Source organism: Micropterus dolomieu, linkage group LG10 (genome assembly GCF_021292245.1).
Source record: "Micropterus dolomieu isolate WLL.071019.BEF.003 ecotype Adirondacks linkage group LG10, ASM2129224v1, whole genome shotgun sequence".
Lineage (NCBI taxonomy): Eukaryota > Metazoa > Chordata > Actinopteri > Centrarchiformes > Centrarchidae > Micropterus > Micropterus dolomieu.
In genome coordinates, this window is record NC_060159.1 from 2,601,108 (window position 1) to 2,621,593 (window position 20,486).

General features: G+C 40.6%; 1 protein-coding gene across 2 annotated transcripts in view; it reads right to left on the reverse strand.

The window, feature by feature from the left end:
• Positions 1-20,486, reverse strand: part of dse (dermatan sulfate epimerase) — a 28,380-nt gene extending 7,894 nt beyond the window's left edge. Inside the window, exons 1-4 of one of the 2 annotated variants that reach the window (XM_046061058.1) lie at positions 19,825-20,486; positions 16,834-17,287; positions 9,761-10,014; positions 306-545 (exon numbers count right to left, since the gene is read on the reverse strand). In XM_046061058.1, the coding sequence (XP_045917014.1) occupies positions 306-545; positions 9,761-10,014; positions 16,834-17,243 (904 nt within the window). In that variant the 5' untranslated portion in view covers positions 17,244-17,287; positions 19,825-20,486. Of the gene's footprint in view, positions 1-305; positions 546-9,760; positions 10,015-16,833; positions 17,288-19,824 lie in introns of those variants that run through there. The other variant, XM_046061059.1, reaches the window with a different exon arrangement.

The following is a 20,486-nucleotide window of genomic DNA, read 5'->3' on the forward strand; positions in this document are numbered from 1 at the left end:
GCATCCAGGAGGGTAATAACTACACGCATGCATACCCCATATCAGCTCAGAGGAGAAGCTACTCTCCAATGAGGCAGCCTAAGGTTATTTTCACGTCAAATCTAATATGTCCAAATGTTGGCATAGAGCATTCTAGTAAGGACTAACAGGATGTTTCAGCCATTCATAGCAAAGTAAACACTCACTCACGGATTGTTGACCTGCTCTGTATTTGGCTGCCTAAAGATATCACATACATTTCAGCTTTCAGCATTTCAGCTTTTTAAAACAAGTGTGTTGGTCACAGCAGGTGAAGCGACAGTTACCAGGCAGGATCGTTCTGTACAGGAAGGCGAAGTGTTTAAGGAGCCAGGGGTGGTCGAAGTGGCTGATGGCAAAGTGACGCTGCACCAGAAACATGTACTGGAACAAGGAACGGGTGGTGTAAGTCCCGTAGGCCACTCCTTCATACAGGGAGCCATCTGTCACATCCTGCAGAAGCACCATGGACTTCTCCATGATGGACAGGACCTGCTTGGTCCACAGGTAGGCCTCCTGGAGGTAACCTGCAACACAGAGAGTAAAGTTTGGATCCCCAGCGCCTCCATTGTTTCCCGCTACACTTCTTTTGCTCAAAAGGGTTGCACCAACATTTACGTATGTTTCTGTTCAGTTTTGCCCACATAATGAAATCATGCATACTTCATTCACATAGCTGAACAATTTTCCAAAACATGGCGTAGTGTTTTTCTACCTTTCTGGTAGTCTTTGGTAGAGCAACTTTCAAAGTATGGGTGTTGTATATGGTGACATGTATTAATTAAGTATGAAGTATTATTTTCAAATCAATGACCTAACCACAAACCATGGCTAGACATCCTGTTGTTACAAAAGAAAAATGCTTGTGTGCAAAATGCTTGAAGTGCATCTTCTGTCAAATTCTATACAGTATTTCAAGTTCCACATTTGCACATACTTTGGTCCAGACAGACCTTTGATAACCTTAATGCTTGAAATAGGATTGGCTGATAGTTGGTAGGGTTTTTGGTCAAAACACTTTCAGGTGCTGTTGGGCCAATGACACATCAGACTTAAAGTCACACAGTTAGCCATTTAAAGTTAAGATCCTGCCATAGCCCCAGTTATATGGTCAAAACAGCACCAAATTTGTCGGGACGGTTTTTGCATAGGTTAGAGTAAGTATGAGTTGTACTGATCCAGCTGCTGTCACTGAGAACATGTTTTTTACAGGGTGATCCATGTACCAAACTTGCTAAGTACTGAGAAGAGGTGATAATCCATGTTTGAGAAAAAATTCCCAATGACAAAAGAATCTCACTTCTATTACTTACATTTCCAGAGGTATGAGCAAAATGTAAAGTGGGCTGATCTTGAATACAGGTCCTAAGTACGATTCCTGTGGCATATACAATCATTGTATCTACAGTACAGTCTTTTTTTGTATTTCTTGTGACAAAATAAAATGTGTTATTTTATTATTATATTACTGCACAATAAAAGGAATGAGCAGAATATTAATATGTGTGCCAGCAATCCTATTTGTCTATACAGTAGTATACGTAATTTGTAGAGTAGGCTAAATTAGACAGAAGACTTCTCCTGGTTTGAACTAAACGGGACAGCAGTAATCCTCGTTGCAAGCAGGAGCCATGCATGTGCTTAGCTTATTGAGAATAGGTTCACACTAGGACTTGACATGAGACTGTGCGTTACAAAGTGATCAGGGGCCTCATTTGTAAAACTGTGCGTAGAATCCTCACTAAAAGTGTACAGGCAAAAAATATTTAGACTTATAAAACGCACACCTGCAAGCAATGTTCCCTTTATAAATCTCAATCAACTTGAAATGTGGCGCATGTGAGCGACCTCCATGTCCGACCTTTCAAACGCCCATAGTTGCCTCTAAATGGTCAGTGAAACGCTCCTCATTAATATTAATACGTACTGACTGCAGGAAGGATGCAAATTGTGACAGAAAAGCTACAAAACGAAATTTAACTCGCCGTTCCTTCTGTTGAAGATGAAGGATGTTGGTTGGTGGGTAAAAAAACGGGGGAAAGGGGGCACCGGAGCACCACCCCTTTATAAGTGATCTGCAGGAACGGGCACCCCTCTTAATTAGTGACGTCGCTGGCTGGAGGGGGACACACACGCAAGACGGGATGACCCAGGTACTAATTTGGATTCCCCCGTTTAGAGAGTAAATCAAATAAATTCCACTTGTGTTTAAACATTTATTTAGGCTACACAAACAGTCCACTCACTTACTGAGGCTGCCAAATTATTAAAAGAAATATGACTTGTTGTAGGCTAAATGACATAAGCTGAAAGATTTACTTAATAAAATAGTGTTATATTTTCCATAACGTGTATTTACAAGCAGCACATCACATCCACACGCTGACGCACAGCGCTCGGCTCGAAAAGGCAACGAACATCTGATAACAATAGGCAATATGAAACTATGTGCTCGTATTTGCTCGACGGACACATTGAAAACGGCATCAATTTAAATGTAATTTGTCCTCCTGTTCACCTTATTTATGACAATAAATTGCACATCATGCACATAGCCTTTTAATTTATATGATTACTGATTAAACTGTTCAACATATTTGAGGCGTTCTTTCGCAGAAACATATCTTCGTCTGTGTTTATGAGTAGGCTATATGACTGAGTGTGTTATGTCACTAATGGAATTAATTAAAAACAGCATTACAGCAAACAATGCCTTCTTAGTCTGTTACCTAAAGAAACCTTCCACACACAACATTAAGCTGTGGCTGTGGAAAGCATGACACCACTATGGCACACTACACCATGTGTCTCACACACATACTGGATCACACACAGAGTTGACTATGAGAACAAGCGACCACATAAACACTCCAGCCACAGTTCATTGATGTATCCTGAGGGCCATCGGCGGTAACTGGAGGGGCACCCGTCTAGCCTGCCTAGTCAACCCACTGGACAGTCCCCAACAGTGTTTGGTCTGGACTTGGGGACCGCTGGACTACACAAAGCAGGTATTTACCATCAAACAGGAACTCTTAGCACGCACAAAGACCATATTTACACAGACAGAGCTTCACCAGCACTCACGCAGTCTAGGGCCACACATCAGAGCAGCCCAGGCTTTGAAACTCTTCAGTCACTTTCCTCAAAAGTATAAACATATATTTAAACTGATTACCTTCAATTGTTATGACAGCTTTGTGGGACAAATGAACACTATTTGTGTCCTGGACTATCATTAGAAAACAGTGAGTAACAGCAACTGTGATGTTAGCCAGTGAAGCTACATGCTACCCCATTTATGTTTCAGCAGCATTACAGATGCAAAGCTACACAATGTACAAAGAAAAAGCTGCTTAAGGAGGTGGTGATGGTGCAGTGGATAAAACATTTGGTGTGAGAGACCTGGGTTCAACTCCCCACTGTGAGACATCCACCAATGTGTCCCTGAGCAAGACACTTAACCCCTAGTTGCTCCAGAGGCGTGCGACCTCTGACTTGTATTGCGTCAGCTTAATGAATAAATGTTAATGTAATACACAGACACTCTGTCCCACAAAGACACATTTACTAAATGCACTCATTGGTTTCCTCATTAACTCCACTCTGCAGTGTAGTAAGTGTAGCTGTAGCAACGTTTACCTTTTTATACCTGTAGTATAGACACAGAGCAAAATAAGCATTTAATTGAAGTCCTAGCCACATTATGACTGTAAGTTTAATCCTCTTCTTCAAGAGACCAAAAAGAAACATAGAGCTGGTGGGAACTGCATATTTATAATAGTTAAAATAATTTAGATAATGATCTGTGGATGTCATTAGTGGAGCTTTTAGAGTCAGTTTTTCTTTTCTATTGCCAGCTGTTAAAAATCAAATACCACAACTTAACATAACAATCTGTGTAAGACACAAGGACAGTAGCAAAAAAATTAAAAAAAAATTAAATCATTTTTTAAAACAAAAAAACTACATTACATGCATGTCGTGTACTGTCCCCTCTCATTTCCTCTGTTGTCTAATGAGTTTAATAATGTGCCTAGTTTGCCTAATGACTTGCAGAGGGAATAATGCTGCTGTCAGACTAAGGGCTGAGGCCCGACAGACACCCTGATACCACCATCAGCACACATTTTGCCTCCACACTTTAGAGCTGGGAAATGAGCCTGTCAGTTAACTCAGACCAGAGAGGACTGTGTAAGGTCAAGGGATTATTTGCAATAATACTCTCTGACTCGCCCTCTGCACCTTCAATTTGTCTGTGTCTTTGTCTGTACATTATTTCCTAAATTATTTCATTTTAGGGGTGGGACAGAATGAGTAATGAAATACAGTGTTTTCCCCCAGGCTGACAGCTAAATGGTGGGGAAAGTACATTCATGTGTTAGATATAAGTTGGGCAAATGACTATCCTACTCGGACATTTGCCATTACCAAAATTACCAAATACTCATGAAATTTTTCGTCCATGTTTTATTATTGCTTCCAGTTTGACTTTCCAGAGGCCACTGGTCTCAAGTGACATTTATAGGATAATGGTATATGCTAATAAGTAGAGAGGAGTCATAAAACAAGCAGCACAAGTAATGCTAGCTAACACTAGCCACTATAAGCTACCAAGTAAGCAAAGGAGCAAAATCCCTGAGTGCAATGATTAGAGTAAGGGTGTATTTTACTGCTACTGCTTTAACTTTTTATTTGTGAGCAGAAATCACATGTAACATTATTTCAAACGTTATGTGGTTTCACTTGAAATGACAAACAGTAATATAATAACTACTAAGGAGCCAGCAGTTTTTTTAGAAGCAACACTGTGTTGATGCTAAAAGCTGCTCCTGATTAGAAGGAACAGCAACACTACACTTTTGGTTTAAAGCAGAGCCTAAACTACAAAGTAGGTTAACATTCTGAAGCTATTTCACACCAACAAACAACTACTGTTAAAAAATTTAACAATGAGTTCACTCATTATTTTGTTGTGTAATTTATACCACACAACGTATTCATTTGTCAGCCTGTAAAGTTCCAAGCTCTTTTTAAATATGGCCTATCAATAAAGCTTAGTTCCAGTTTGACTTGTCTCCTTCTGTCTATGTCTCTCTCTCTGCTGAGTTAAAACTTTCAAACATCATTATCAATGAATGAATTGAGTGATTTATGTGGGTGATGTGACATACAGCTATGTGGCTAGCTAGTGTCGTGCTGTTTTTCTTTCCAGTTTTAAAATAAATTTGTAGCCATGTTGTGTTTGGTTGTGCTACGCGTCTACTTAGTGATAGAAATAGCTTAATTAAACATAATTACATTAATGGAAATACCAAAACCACCACAGTTGCTACAGGTAGCACTGTCTGAGCAAATCATCTCCTCTGCTGAATTTTTATTACATTAGATTACCTTTATTCATTTATCTGAAGCTTTTATCCAAAGCGACTTACAATTGCTATATATGTCAGAGGTTGCACGCCTCTGGAGCAACTAGGGGTTAAGTGTCTTGCTCAGGGACACATTGGTGGATGTGTGGGAATTCAACCCAGGTCTCCTACACCAAAGGCATGTTTCTAATCCATTGCGCCATCGCCACCCATCCACATTTATTGTCCAATTTAATTGGAAATGTGGAAAAGGGGGGTTGACATTACTTTTCGTGACTTTGCAGATTTCTTAACAGGATGCCAAGCTGTTTCGTGATAAGCCCACGGCATCGACTGCAACATTCATAAGTCCTGCATCCCTCTGGCAGCCATTACAGTGTGGGTGGCCAGCGGGAAGGATGTGACAGACAGGGGAGATGAGTTCTCTACAGATAACTGTGGTTAAACTGTGCACAGTTCTGTCCAATTAAACATTCAGCTTCAAGGCACCAACAAGCAAACACCTGTATGTGGAATGCACTTCTATAAGCTGCTGCTGCCTTCTTATCTAAACCAAAATCTCTCAACCAAACTCACTGACAGCATGAATATTTCAGTGAGAGGCACATGAATTGTTCCTTGTAAGAGCATGCCATTTTAGGGCACATAACAATGAAAAATCACTCTAACTTATTGCAAAATGTCAGCAATGGGCTTAAACTTGGGTAATAACCAATGAAGAAGAAGAAGACAAGTGGTTGTCCTTCATTTCTGGCAGCACTTCTTGGAAACTTTCCATTTATTCACAGCCATCCAGATGGAATAATATTTAGACATAATGTCATCACTCTGCACAGGAAATGAATGATACATATACGATACTGGAATGCAGTCAGGCCTCTGCCCAGTGTTACACGTGACACCTGAGTGAGACTGCTAAACAAGAACAAATATCCGAAGGGGGCACAAGGCTTATAGCAGAGGGGCAACGTTGTCATGCATAGTGAACGTGAAACCATTCTGTGGTATGCTTCACAGGAGAAGTTTAAGAAACATATCTCCAAAATAGTGCATTCTTGTTGCTTTCCTAATAATCTGACAAAAAAAGACAAGGAGAAATCACTTAGCTATGTGTAGCCTAAATAAATGCAAGGAAACACACCTTTGACATTGACCGAAATGTTTTACTCAAAACACACATACAGTGGGGAGAACAAGTATTTGATACACTGCTGATTTTGCAGGTTTTCCTACTTACAAAGCATGTAGTGGTCTGTAAGTTTTATCATAGGTACACTTCAACTGTGAGAGATGGAATCTAAAACAAAAATCCAGAAAATCACATTGTATGATTTTTAAAATAATATTAAGTATATTTAATATTAAGTTCTGCTTTTCTGATGTATCAAATACTCATGTCATGCAATAAAACACAAATTAATTATTTAAAAATCATACAATCAGCAGTGTATCAAATACTTGTTCTCCCCACTGTACACTAACACATAATGAGGTTAGAGAAAAATTGACAACACAGAAAAAAACAATCAAATAATCTCACTGTGTTCGCATATGCAGATTAAATGTTAAATAAAAAGAGGTGGTGGGGTGAAGCTATTTTCTCACCTCTGCTAGGTATGAAAAAATAAGTTCTGCATGAGGTCTGCTGTACAGCACACTTTCAACAAATAAAATCATAAACAAAGCCCCCAAGCAGCGGCTGAGCAGAATCCCCCCCAGGTAAAACAGACAGGCAGAGCTGGAGCAAGCTCACCGTTTCCTGGACTCGACACAAAATCAAATCACGCAAAAAGAGGTCAGACTAGAACTCTCCTGTGTGTTCACAGGGCTTTGAGCTTGTTGTTACCCTCTACAAAAAAGCCTCAAATCAAACAACTGTGACCACAGCGCTTCTCTGTAAGCCAGCTGTCATTTAGTTCACATCAGGACTGGATCTTTTTTTGACCAGAAATCAAATCCCTGTAAGCAAAGCAAGCTGTACTGCAGGCATTCACCTTCAGATGGCCTTTCTCTGCTGCTACACGAAATACTGTGCAGGATATTGAGGCAAAAAGAAAGATTAAGCTGTGAATAATCCTGTCAGGTCTCAAAAGGGAAATGCTGGAGGACCTTAATGCAGAATGTGACAGAGTTATGTGGAGAACCTCATCTGGAGAACAATTACAAAGGATTAAGTGCAGCCATGGAAGATAACCTCAGGCTGGCTACACTGAAATTGCAGTCAAAATGTCAAACTAACATTGGCAAGTTTCACCATGAAAATAATGAATTATTATTAATAAATTGATTAAAATCTGTCATTAGATGACAAAATATCTTTCAAAATATGTGAATCATTTTAAGAAAAGAAAAAAAGAGAAAAGGTTCCAAAGGAGTATGTAAGAAACAAATATCTGATGCATTATCTTTAAGGAATGTCTAGGGTTCAGCATGGGACTTTTACAATTTTACAAAATGTCAGATTTAATTAAATGATTTGATCATGGATATCTAGCTTACTATCAAGTAATAGAAAAGAAATCTTTACATTTAAGAAATTGAAATCAGAAGAAGTCAGGTATTTTAGTTCAATAAATGACTAACACAATTATCCAATTGACCCTTCACTAAGCCACGCCCCGAATACACAGTCAATCACAGCGCAGTATAGGACTCGCTCTAACTGAGGTCCGACACTTACATGGCAGCGCTCCATTGACTCTGTTGCAAAAGGCGTTGTTTTCTAGATTGGTCAAACACTGTTCCTGGGTCACTTGTAACAATTACAGTCGCTACCCAGAGAGGTCGAAAGCAGAAGTACGATTTATTCCCTTTCCTAAAAAAATCTAGAAAAATGTAACTTTAGGCTGTGGATTGTTCCTAATGTAATGTTTATTAGCTAACGCTAACTAACATCCTGCTTAATGTAACGTTATAAAGCCCTACTGATCTGCTTTGTAATGACTGTAATAGTGAACAGAGACCCACCCAGCTGTACAGGAACAGTGCTGATCCTTAATATCGTTGTCCTCTTTCTCAATAGTCAGGTAACTTAATGTGGTGGTTCACTTTTCACTTTTATTCTGTGACCGGTAGGTTTTAGCTTCTGTCTTTATATTTTTTCATATCAGTTTGACTGTCAGTTTTTAGCCGGACTAATTGAGTAAATAATAGTGGCAGCTCTGCCTGTTGTTAGGAATGTTTGCTCTTTTCAATGGAAAGTGGCTAAAACCTGTTCAAAAAGTCACTAAAAGGACTCCATGTACATGTGTGGTGCAATTACATAGTTATTTGTGTAAAATGTGTGTGTATGTATATGTGGATATACTTTTAGTTCACTTTAGTCTTTGTTCTTAAGAGCTGAAACAAATAATCAATGAACAGTTTAGTTGCTCGACAGAAAATAAATAAACAACTATATTGAAACAGTAGGGAAAGAACAACCATATAGAGAAACGCTGCGACTGACACAGACGACAACAGAAACTGTTTCCAGGAGAGAAGTGATGGACATGGCTGGGACACGCTTGTTCTCCCACTGAAAGTTATTCCGATACCAATTACGGATAGCTAACTTCAATAACTTTATGAGTCACAAACCATTACATCAACAAGTGCGTCCCACCCATGTTCAGCACTTTTTAGTGTCCCCCGGTAACAGTTTCTGTGCCCCAGTGACCTTAAGGGAGAGAAAGTATCTGTGATCAAGCTGCTTTATAGAGTCTGCTAAAGGATATGTAACATCTGGTGAGAAAGTATCTTGGAGGTAGATGTGAATGAGTATTTCTAAAATAAAACTATAACCGTTACTGTGAGCTAATATTCTAAGTCAATATGTAACAGTTTACAATCTGGGGTTCTATGTCAAAAATGACATTTTTACTGTCACCCCTCCACAACTGCATTCTTAGCAAGGTTTGGAAATCCCCTAAGTCTGCCTTTAGACTATGTGAGCCTAAACCTTTACAGTGAAAACCTGACTAATGTATTCCTTTAGTTGAGTTGAAGCTTTTAATGCTGAGCACACAAAGCTGGAACAGGTTCACGGGCTGAGTGAAGACTTTATAGACTTTAGACTTTGTTGTCCCCACAGGGACATTCATTTTCCCAGCACTGTACACATCAGACAACTTCACACAGTAACAACATACAATGACGGATAACAGCACACTCTCAGGCCAGTTCAGCAAGGCCTTTTATTTGTAGGGGGGCATAGAAAACACAGGGAATCATCCTCTGGGGAATATGAATATCTAAACCACACTTCTTAACATCCTTTGCCACTGGTTGCAAAGATGTTTTACTGTGTTGGACATACTGACCAGCTTTCCCATCTTTAGGCCTTTAGGCCACATAACACACTACAAAGACAGGAATCCCTATCCACTAACCTTGGGTCATGTAAACCAGGCTTCCTGTGAGCAGAGCCACACAGTTGGTGGGCTGGTGGTTGTGCAGGTACTGGAACCCCCAGCCTCGGACGTAGGACTTCTCGTACATCAGGCGTGACGCGTTGCCGATCACCTGGAGGAAACGCTCCTGCTGGCCCTTGTTCAAGTACTCGTACAGAAAGTCGTAAGCAGTGGCAAACCCAACCAAAGAGTGCGCCAAAGGCACTTCATCCCAGGGGGCGTCTTTGACCAACCTGAAACACAAACAACACCACCAGGCTAAAGGCGAGGCGTCAAACATATGTGGAGCACGTGGAAAATAAACATTCACTGGTAAGCAGGTGTGAAATTGTCACTCTTTAAATGGAGTCCTGGCAAATGGTTTCTCATGAACAAGAAGCCTTTTTATTTGCAAAGCCTTTTAATTATCTTTAACAAGGCTGTAAAACGTCTCTCCACTTTTAAAGAAAAAACAAAGATGCAAACTAGCATTTTACACCACAATTACAGCTGCACCATTGTTTCCCAATAAGTAGACATTAAAAGTGTAGCATGTGCACATTCTCTCCTGGTTGACAAGCGCTAGGATCTCACAACACGTCTGTGTATTTTAGGAATACAAAGTGTTTGTGTTGGAAGAGTGAAGTGAAGAAGTGAAAGGTGTTCTGTAATCATCCGGCTCACTTTAATTGAAGTGAAATTAACTGCATATGTGTTGATGAAACCAATAGATGTATTCTAACCTGAAATATGCTTAGATACACTCAAGGGAGTACCAAAGCCATGACTTCATCTCCAGTCTTGCCTTACTGAGGCTTTATTTGGAAGGAGTAAAAGTGAAACACGCTCCTGGGGTTTACCGTCCATCCAGCAGATATTAGTAGAAATCTTCATGATCTTGTTAGCATTCAAAAAACTACAGCTAAATCAACTGGTGCAGCAGTGCTCATAATAACGTCTTACGTTTCTCCCACGTCCTCAATATCCATCCACACTGTCTTCTAATGTCATCTTTCCAACTTTTAGGCTGCAATCACTATACCTAAATCTAAATCCCATTACACCATTCAGCCATCCCTGTCCATTCTCTCAGCTCACCACCTGACTGGGCTTAGTTTGTCTAGCAGACGACTTTTAACCTGCACCGGCCTTAGACTTGTGGGAAATGGTGTTCATTCACGGCTAATATAAACAGAATTATTAAATAAACAAATGTGTAACACTGTTTTACCATCCCCCTCTAGACTACTGAGCCCAGCAAGTGTCATGCCGCTCAGTGTTCCTTCCTACTGTTCACGTTAATGCAGCGCAGAACAAACAGTGACAGTCATCAGGCAAAAGACAATCTGATCTAAATGAGCTATTTGAATTCATTGCGGATAGAAATACATGGATATCCTTTGAATTCGTCTAGTTGAACAATGCTGTGGATGTCAAAAGCTGCTTGCACACATGTTAAAATGTTAACAATACACACTGAAAGAGACACGCACAGCCAAAGTCCACTAGGATGGGCGCTGGATAAACAACATTTCCAGCAGATAAACCCGCACACCAGAGCCCCGTTTCAGAAAGCAGGTTCAACAAACTGAGTGTAAACCTGAACTCTGGGTTGACGAACTTTTCGGTCACAGAAAGGCCGATCAGAATAAGTTCAGTCAACTCTGAGTATGTTGAGCATGATGGAAGCGCGTGCGTGGGGATGAAAAACAGCCATCATCAATGGAGCTCCGATACTATAATTCACCATCGCAACGGGTAAATAAAGGCAGAGCCTCCATTTTAATCGGGTGGAGCTAGAAATATGAATGCGTGCCAACGCAGACCCTGATAGGCTCTAAAATGCAGGAGTGGAGGAAGGATCAATACGTTAACAATATTACATTTTTTCATTACATTACAACCTGACGGGACTAAATGCCGGTGGCAATAACTGAAGATGAAAATATTAATCAAACAGATTAGACATAGTTTGGGCTGCTCATGGACCTGCAATTGTAAAGCCACAGTCCGACTCAGTAGGCCTATGGCCATTAAAGAGGTGGTATTATGCTTTTTGGCTTTTCCCCTCTCCTTTATTGAGTTATATATCTTTTTTGTGCATGTAACAGAGTTCCCATCTTCCACAGAAAACAGCTCGTTTATAGTCCAGCCCTTCACTTCCTTTACTTGTGATGTCACAATGAAAACGCGTCATAAAGCTTGCCAAGCAGCTAGCGGGGTCAGGCACGCCCTCAAACACTTTGGCTCGACTCGCCTTTGTTTGGTTTTCCATTGTAGAAATGTTGCACCTGTACCTGCTTCCAGGTACTTTTCACCTCCGTCAAGGTTCCAAGCGAGCTGAGGGATACTAAAATGTAACGTGAAAACAGACAGACTGCTGACTGGTCAGATAGAATATACAATATTCACTGCATCATCATTGCTGCGCCAGACAGAGGCCAGCAACAGCAAGGTTTATATTTTACAGTTACCGTATGGAATTTCATCACGCATTGAACATTACGTCGCAGCAGTTGTGTGTGGCGTCGCTATGACGACAAGCTACGTACTATCTCTGGGTACTATCTGCGATGGAAAACGGAGCAGGGCCGAGTAGAGTCGAGTCTATCGATTTGCGCTATGGTAGCATTTTTCAGCGAGGCAGCATAGATCGTCAGAACACCGGCAACAGTTCAAGTTTCCCTCATCTCGGGCTCAGCTTACTCAGTGTTTTCACTAAACCCGCTTTCTGAAACAGGCCCCATAGACAGCAGCTCCCATTGAAAAGTTTAGCTAGTGGTGTGCTATTTGGTGTGCGGGTTTACCACTGTCTAAACTAAACGTCCCACTGAAAGAACCAGCTGCTCCATTAACTCTTAAAAGTAATCAATATATCAACAATATTGGGTTTGATTGGTGGGGGATGGATGGGAGGTGTTTGTTTATATAATACAGATTCCAAACTGAATAAACCTGAATGTTTATTTAATCTTTTCAGTTGTTGTGTAGAAATCTCTGTATGTCCTCTGTATAATTGTTATATGATGACATGATATTAGGATTTTTTTATACTCCAAAGATGATGCAATTCTAAGAATGTATAATATAGGAAGTATTGCAACAATATTTGGACAGGTTCATCCATTTGATGCTGGTAATACATGGTTTCCACATGTTAAGTGGCAGCTGAGGTTTATTTGAAAACCACTTCCTGTCTGGTCTTGCAAATGAACACCAAATGGACTGAAAAGCTTCTTTATCTTTCAATTTGTCCATATGGAAAAAAGACTATAATAAAACAAATGCCAAGTCACTGTTGGACTGTATATTGAACTATGCCAAAGCACACAACATCTCACTTCTGTATGTTTGCACAGACTGTGTAAAAAGAAAAAAAGAAGAAGCAGGCACCAGTATGCCACAAAGTAGAAGTTCTCCATCGAAACATGGTTCCTGGCGTTGTCTGGGACGTAATTGAAGGTCATGAATACCACAGCTGACTGATTCCTGGAGCCACGCTGCACAAACCCTCAGAGTTTAAGTGACCATAATGAAAGCGTGGCCAAGGAGAAAACTCATAGTGTGTTCTTAAGACGTGAAAACACATGCTCAGTGGCTTCTCCTTTCTGCACTGAGGCACACATACTGATATTGTGAAAAATGTCCTGCAAATTGCACATACACTACACCATCTAAACCCCCCAGTAATTAGCTGCTGGAAAATCCTCTCCCTCCTGTTCAGTAGCTGGAGGCAACCCTGCAGCCATGCAGCAAAATGAGCTGAGGATCAGACCCCTCATTCCCTCCCCCCTTTCCCCCACATGAAGGAGGGGGGGTGTACCTGTAAGAGAGAGGGGACTCTCCCAGATTGTAGCTGAAAAGATGAACACACTCATATGTCCTTCTGTTGCTGTTACATTCAGTCTAACATTTGAACAAACAATATGTTTTATGACTTGGAAAAAGGGAAAACTGAATTCATACTGTGAGCAACCTAACACGTCACTCAATCCTTACCACTGGGAACAAGCACTGTGAGTGTCTCAGTCTTTATAGCTTAACATTGTTCTGGAAAAAACACAAAGTGGGACACTGAAGTTATCAAGACCAGTGTTAATATTATTAATTTTCTCCGATCATTCTCTCAAAACCCAAGGCCATACCAGCAGACAACCTACTGACAATTTGAACGAGGCTGCAGTCGGTTAACTGGTCAAGTTTAAATTGTTCATGCTTCATGAACGAATGTTTCAAATGACTAATGCGCAGCTAGAATTGTTTAAAATGTGTCCAAAAATTCGCATCTTTGCCAAATTACTGCCATTTGCATTAAAACAGCCAAAATGATCAAAGAAATTGAACTGAAAAAAAATGTCCATAATACGGCATGAAGATTAAATAAAACTTAAACTGAGGAAAGGATGTGCGTTTGGTATCTTATAAATTATTAACAATGAATCGTTATTGATTGTTAACATGTACAACTATTGAAAATTGTTTTGTTAATTTATTAATTAATTTACATTCTTTGGAATTTCCGTTAACATTCATGGCTGCTAGCTAGCGGTCTTCCTCTTCTCTGCCTTTCCTGCCTTTCTATGTTTATCGCTACGTTACTGTCATCAATTGCGAAACAGTGAAATGCAATGAAACTGTCAGCAGAAATGTCTGACATGTCAACCATGCAGACAAAAAAACACTTACGATATGCTCATAAAAGCATTGCTCCACAGCACCCCAGGGGGTCAAAAACTCCACAAAGTACCTTTAACTTGTTTGAACTTGTTAAAAAGATGGTGAATGAACATATGAAAGTTGCGTAATTGTTTTTAAACATATGTAGACATTTACGCATTTGCTAAGATGTACAGATATTCATACTGACGAGTATGTGACCTTTGTTATGTTTTAGTGATGTTGTAGTTAAAAGATTTTGTATGATTGGATGATTTTAGTTAGTGGATATCCACAATTCCATATGACTTTTGAATTTCTGTTTTTCGCCCTGACAACTGTCATTACATTTTCTAATTCTTCTTTAAAACCCTAACCCTACATGATATCAAGTGTGACATAACATCCATATTTGTTTTGGGGGGGGGGGGTTCCACAGTAAGGCCATATATTTGGGTGGTGATGGAGCAGTGGCCAAGACACATGCCTTGGGTGTGAGAGACCTGGGTTCAAATCCGCTGTGAGACACCAATGTGTCCCTGAGCAAGACACTTAACCCCTAGCTGCTCCAGAGGTGTGTGACCTCTGACATGTATATCAATTGTAAGTTGCTTTGGCTAAAAGCGTCAGCTAAAAATGAATAAAAGGAAAAGAAGTGAATTTAAGTTTGAATTTAAAGAAATTTGGGTAACACCATCTCTTAATCTCTGTGAGATTATGTGAACACACGTGAATGAACAGTAGAAGGTTACCATGGACATTGGCTGCAACTTCTCCAAGCATCATTTCTGAGTGCTTCATTCCTTTAGTCTTTGAAATAAAAGCTGTGGAGAACTAGGGAGCAGTGAATGACTGTAATCCACTTCTCAGCCACTTTGCACTTACCAGCCAGAACTAATGTGCATTGAACTTAATCAAATTGTTAGGGAAATACGGAAGCACAGTTGATGGCTGATGCCTGCATTATCTTCAGCCTTGGCTGACTCTGAAAAGCCAAAGGATTGTCCAAACCTGGGCGGAATGGTTAGATTCAGCTCACTGAGTTGATTGTACCCTTCACAGTATGAAGAATGGTAAGAATTTTTTTTTTGCAACCGATTCCTACCGAATCTTACTTTTTGTATATATATATATATATTTTTTTTTTTTTTTGTATATATATATATATATATATATATATATATATATATATAAATATAAAAGTGTGTGTGATTTATATTTATGGAACTACAGGTTTTTCAGGGAATACTATAATTATATGTAGACATCCAATACTCTTCCCTGTTAATCTGTTCCAACAGGACCTATGGTATTTATGTATGTATCATAACAGAAAGAGATGTGACCTTTGATTATGACCTAAACTAAGAGAAAAGCCTGGGAGCACCCCCTACCCCATGTGTCAGGAACCTCCTCTAACCCTTGAGGTGCTCAGGCTGAGTAAAGCGGTGCAATTTTACAGACAGATGAAGTCAAGGTGGCTGGTAACCTACAGCACAATATCCAAGGAGATGTTAAGGACTTTGGGGTGGGTCCTGCTTTATTACCTAACCTTGAGGCCCGGTCTTGAGGAAGGGCCCTATATCAGTATGTAGCTTTAAGATTTTCATTATTTAATTTATTTTGTGCTTATGTATGCTTTCTAAATCGGCTCAATAACATGTGGAAATCAGATTACCACACCACAGGGTCATTTTACTTTTCTAGCATAGCAATGTTTTAAATCAGTGGTTCCAAGGAGACCAAAGGTTAATCTCAGCTGTGAGCTGTTTAACAGGAAACACATTTGTTTTGCTTTTTAAATGATCTAAAATTACTAAATAATACACAACTTGAAAAGGTTAGGAATCATTGCTGTACATTATATTCTGATTAGATCTTGGGTACCCTGGTTTACATCTTTTATATATTTTGGACAATTAGAGCAGAGTGGAGTTGATCCCTGTGGGGTCACCTGGAGCCTCAGCCCTGGCTACTGCAGAGGGCTATTCAGCTTACATCTGAACATTTCATTTCCTTTCATTGGGTGGGTGGGGGTGCAGTGGGGGCATTCTCCACAAACAGCTGCTCAACATATTTCCTGGACCACGGACTTATCGGACCACAATGCATCTTTACCAGAGCTCTGCCCACACAGAAAAATGAGAACACTCTAATGGGGGGACTGAGTAGAAAGCCTCTGAGTGGGAGTATTTTGCTTTAATACCCAGTGGATGCACACATACACACGTACCATCTGATAAAATCTGAATACATTTCAATCAGTCTTTGTATAAAGAAAACAGACAAAAAGGAAATAAACCCTAAGTGGAGTGTGGTTCAAATTGTATTTTTTTCACAATTAGCAGACCGTCGCAGCCTAAAATCTCATTGTGTCAAATTTAAAAGATGAAATAATAAAAAGACAGAAAATGTACCAACTAGGCTGAGCTGCCATCCTTTCCATGTAGTCCTTGGCCAGGTCGAGGGCCCCGGCCCTGTGCGGATACAGCAGGCAGAACATGGACAGCACACCCAGGTTGTTTCCATACACCTCGTTCCAGCGAGCACTAAACTCTACGGGGCTCCAGGGGGGCAGGTACTCCTCGGGATGCTCCAGCATGGTTTCACCAGCCTCACGGATCCTCCTCGCCATGTCCTGATGAGTCCCCGCGGCAGCGTACTGCATCTCCTCCACATCCCCCCGACTGAAGTACAGCATGGGATGACCATCATAGTTGCCTCCCATGAAGGGGATTCCTCCACTGGGGTCCACTTCCGCTGCCAGCAGGGGCCACAGTAGACTTATGAAAAAGACTGTGGGGGCCCCGCGGGTGTGGGTTCTCATCGTCTCATCAGAGAGGGGACTGGGGCATAGCCTAAGGAGCTCAGCTGAGAGGGAGAAGTGGGGGGGGGGGGGGGGGGGGGGGGGGGGGGGGGGGGGGAGAGAAGGATTTGAGAAAGCCAGCCCATATTCCGCACAAAAGTCCTACATTCCTTGAATAATTAGATACAGCTGTAGTCCTGATGATGCAGGCTTTCCATACTGATGTAGACCACTATTGGGCAGTAGCACAGTTAAGAACTAATCACAGAACTGTTCGATAGCCTAACATAGGAGTCACTGTTGTTAACACTTAGATAGTTTACATTTTCTCCAAATTCTAATTTCTTTTTGGTTACCAAGAATACGATGATACCCTTCTGCCATTAAATCTTCACTTTCTATATGAACAAAAGAGCTAAATCTGGAGGTTATATTACACCTCTGCACAATGTGTTGCCCAACATTCACTTCCCAAGATTTATTTCTGAGTTGTCTGAATTGTCAGACAAGTCTGGCCATGCACACCCAGATGGCCAGACGAGCAGGCCTGGAGGTCATAAATGGCCCATTACTGCAGTAACACTACTCTGGTCTACTAAACAACCTCTAAACCAAACTTAACTGTGCTTTACCAAGACGACAAGAGCTGGCCCACCGTCTTTGCTCTGAACATGAGAGCAAATTCCATGACCTTAGTGGAGTTCTTGGCAAAGGCCTGGTGGAAAACCCTTTGGTAGTGATTTAAATGCTGTCTAGACTGGAGTCCAATCTAATGCAATGAGGTGTCCAGGGTTTGCATGTGCTGTCTTTTATAAACAAGGACAGCTCAAATTGATAATTAAAAACGGCGCCTCTCATGAGGTCAATTTTGACATTTTACCAAATGAGACCAAAATCCTGTGTAGTGAACATGAGGATGGGCGACCACCAAGACAACTCTGGACTGATTTACACTAAAACTGTAACTGGTACCTAAATTAAACTGATCTGAGACTGACTTGCTTTGGGATACTTCACTAAATTCAAGGTATAATATTTTGATTGGGACTTGTAGCAGGTCTGTGCTCCTCATAAGTGATTCTGAAGTGACCTCATGGCACTTCAAGGCATTTTTTTCTACCATAGCATCACTGTAATGTTTTCTTATGGGTACTTACAGCCAGTGGTGTAGAGTTTTAGAAATACTCCTACAACCCCATTCATATTTTATTTACTCAGTCAAACATTTAATTATATTTTTCAGTAAGTTACGTAGAGCAGTCATTTAATTGATTAATCATTTATGTTGATAATGGATGGAGGCAGAGCTGGCTGCCTGTTAATCGGAAGATCTGCGGTTCTCCAGACCCGGCTTCTCCAGGCTGCATGTCGAAGATACTGAACCACGAATTGCCCCCGACGGTTGTTCCATCGGTGTGTGAATGTGTGTGAATGTGATGTAGTGCAAAAGCGCTTTGAGTGGTGTGAACTAGAAAGGGGCTATACAAATACAGACCATTTTCAAGACCATTTTAGATTAACTGTCAATTTACCAAGCAAAAATTACAAACTTACATGCAGGTTCCAGCTTCTCAAATGGGAGTATTTGCTAATTTTCTCCTTTCTTTTTAATTGTATATTAAATATCTTTGTGTTTCGGCCTGTTTAGCCAACCAAACAAAACATGTGAAGACTTGCCCTTGGGCTCTGGGACATTGTGATGGTGTTTTCAAAGCCCGTTTCACAATTCCAGGAATCAAATTCTAATGGAAAATAATAAAATCCTTTATAGGGCTGAGTATCAAAACCCAGTATTTTCTGAGCACCAAGTGTCATTTGTCTGTAGCACAGAGTATCAAAACGTGGCAAGTGTCAAACGTTTGTATCCAATACTTTGTCAGAATCTTAGTCCTCTGTAATGAAGTTTAAATACTTAACCTTTTCTCAGCTTAGAGCAGTATGACATATCTGTAAACAGAAAGTAACCTAAAGGCGTTTTGTAGAAGGATTAATACCTAGCCTAGTTCAGTATGAATCTATTTTTGTTCTTTTAAAAGTAATCAAATGTAAGTAAATGAAACAAACAGGAATCAGACAGTGTGTGTTAGCTGTAAAAATAATAACGTTAATCCAAAATTTAAATCAAGATTAACCTCTCCTCAGGCCTTGGAGTTATTTCATGCTCTGAGAAAATAGTTATGGCCCATCAAGTTCTGTCACCCAATATTGTTCCACTGCTGTAAGAAGATAAAACAGCAGAGGTTTCATTGTCATCCACCAGTGGTTCTACCAGCAAAGCCATTCCTCCCTCCTCAGATAAGTTAACTGATGCCTCTCCTGTTAAATGGGAGGAACTTTAATATCCAACAATAGCAGCCTTTTTCAAACTTTAAGCTAACTTTTCGTTCACTAACTCTTACAGTTTCATTAAAACGTATCCTGCTGCTGCTGCTCTAGTTTTAAAATTCCTCTCCACCAAAGAGTGAAGTGAATCTTTACAGCAAAATCAGTTATCGATGAAACTGCTAATTAAAATCTGCGCACAGAAGTCGCCTTGTTCCTGTCGACCACGGGCAGACAGCGAAGAAGAAAGAGCAGTGAAGGGGGAAAGCCGTTACGTTACCTGTCAGAAACGGTGCTCACAAGTCCGTGTTCCCGTCCTCACAACAGGCATTTCTTCCCGTCACAGCAGTGATTTTGGAAAGATTATCAATAATGGTTGAAAAGTTTACTTCAGGGACGAGACAAAGTTAGAGAGGGAGGGAAAGAATGTGTGCGCGCGGAGGGAGCGTCATGCTGGCGAACGAGGAGGGGCAGCCGGGGAGAGAGGCTTAAAGGAGACCTAATGAAGAAAGTGGCTGCCTCCTCCCAGACAGACAGCTAGGTTAACAGGTAGCCAAAAGAAAGTTCCAGACTAAAGCTGACCAGAGATATAACGTTAGTGTGGTACTGGAGTCAAGACTTAAATGTCTCCTGACAGGTGTTGGTTAGACTGCCTCCTAAATCAAACCCCCCAGTATCAATATTGCAGCTTGGCTCTTTGCTAGCTCCATTAAAGGGCAGTGGTGGAAGAAGTATTCAGATCCTTTACTAATTTTTACTACTGTCTACTACTAATATCACACTGAGAAAAACTTCATTACGAGTCAAAGTAGGCTACTGCATTCTAAACCTTATTTAAGTAAAAGTATGTAAGTATCATCAGCAAAATGTGCTTAAAGTACCAAAAGTAAAAGTAGGCTACTCAGTGCATTAAAGGTATCCTGTCAGTGTTTTACTATTAGG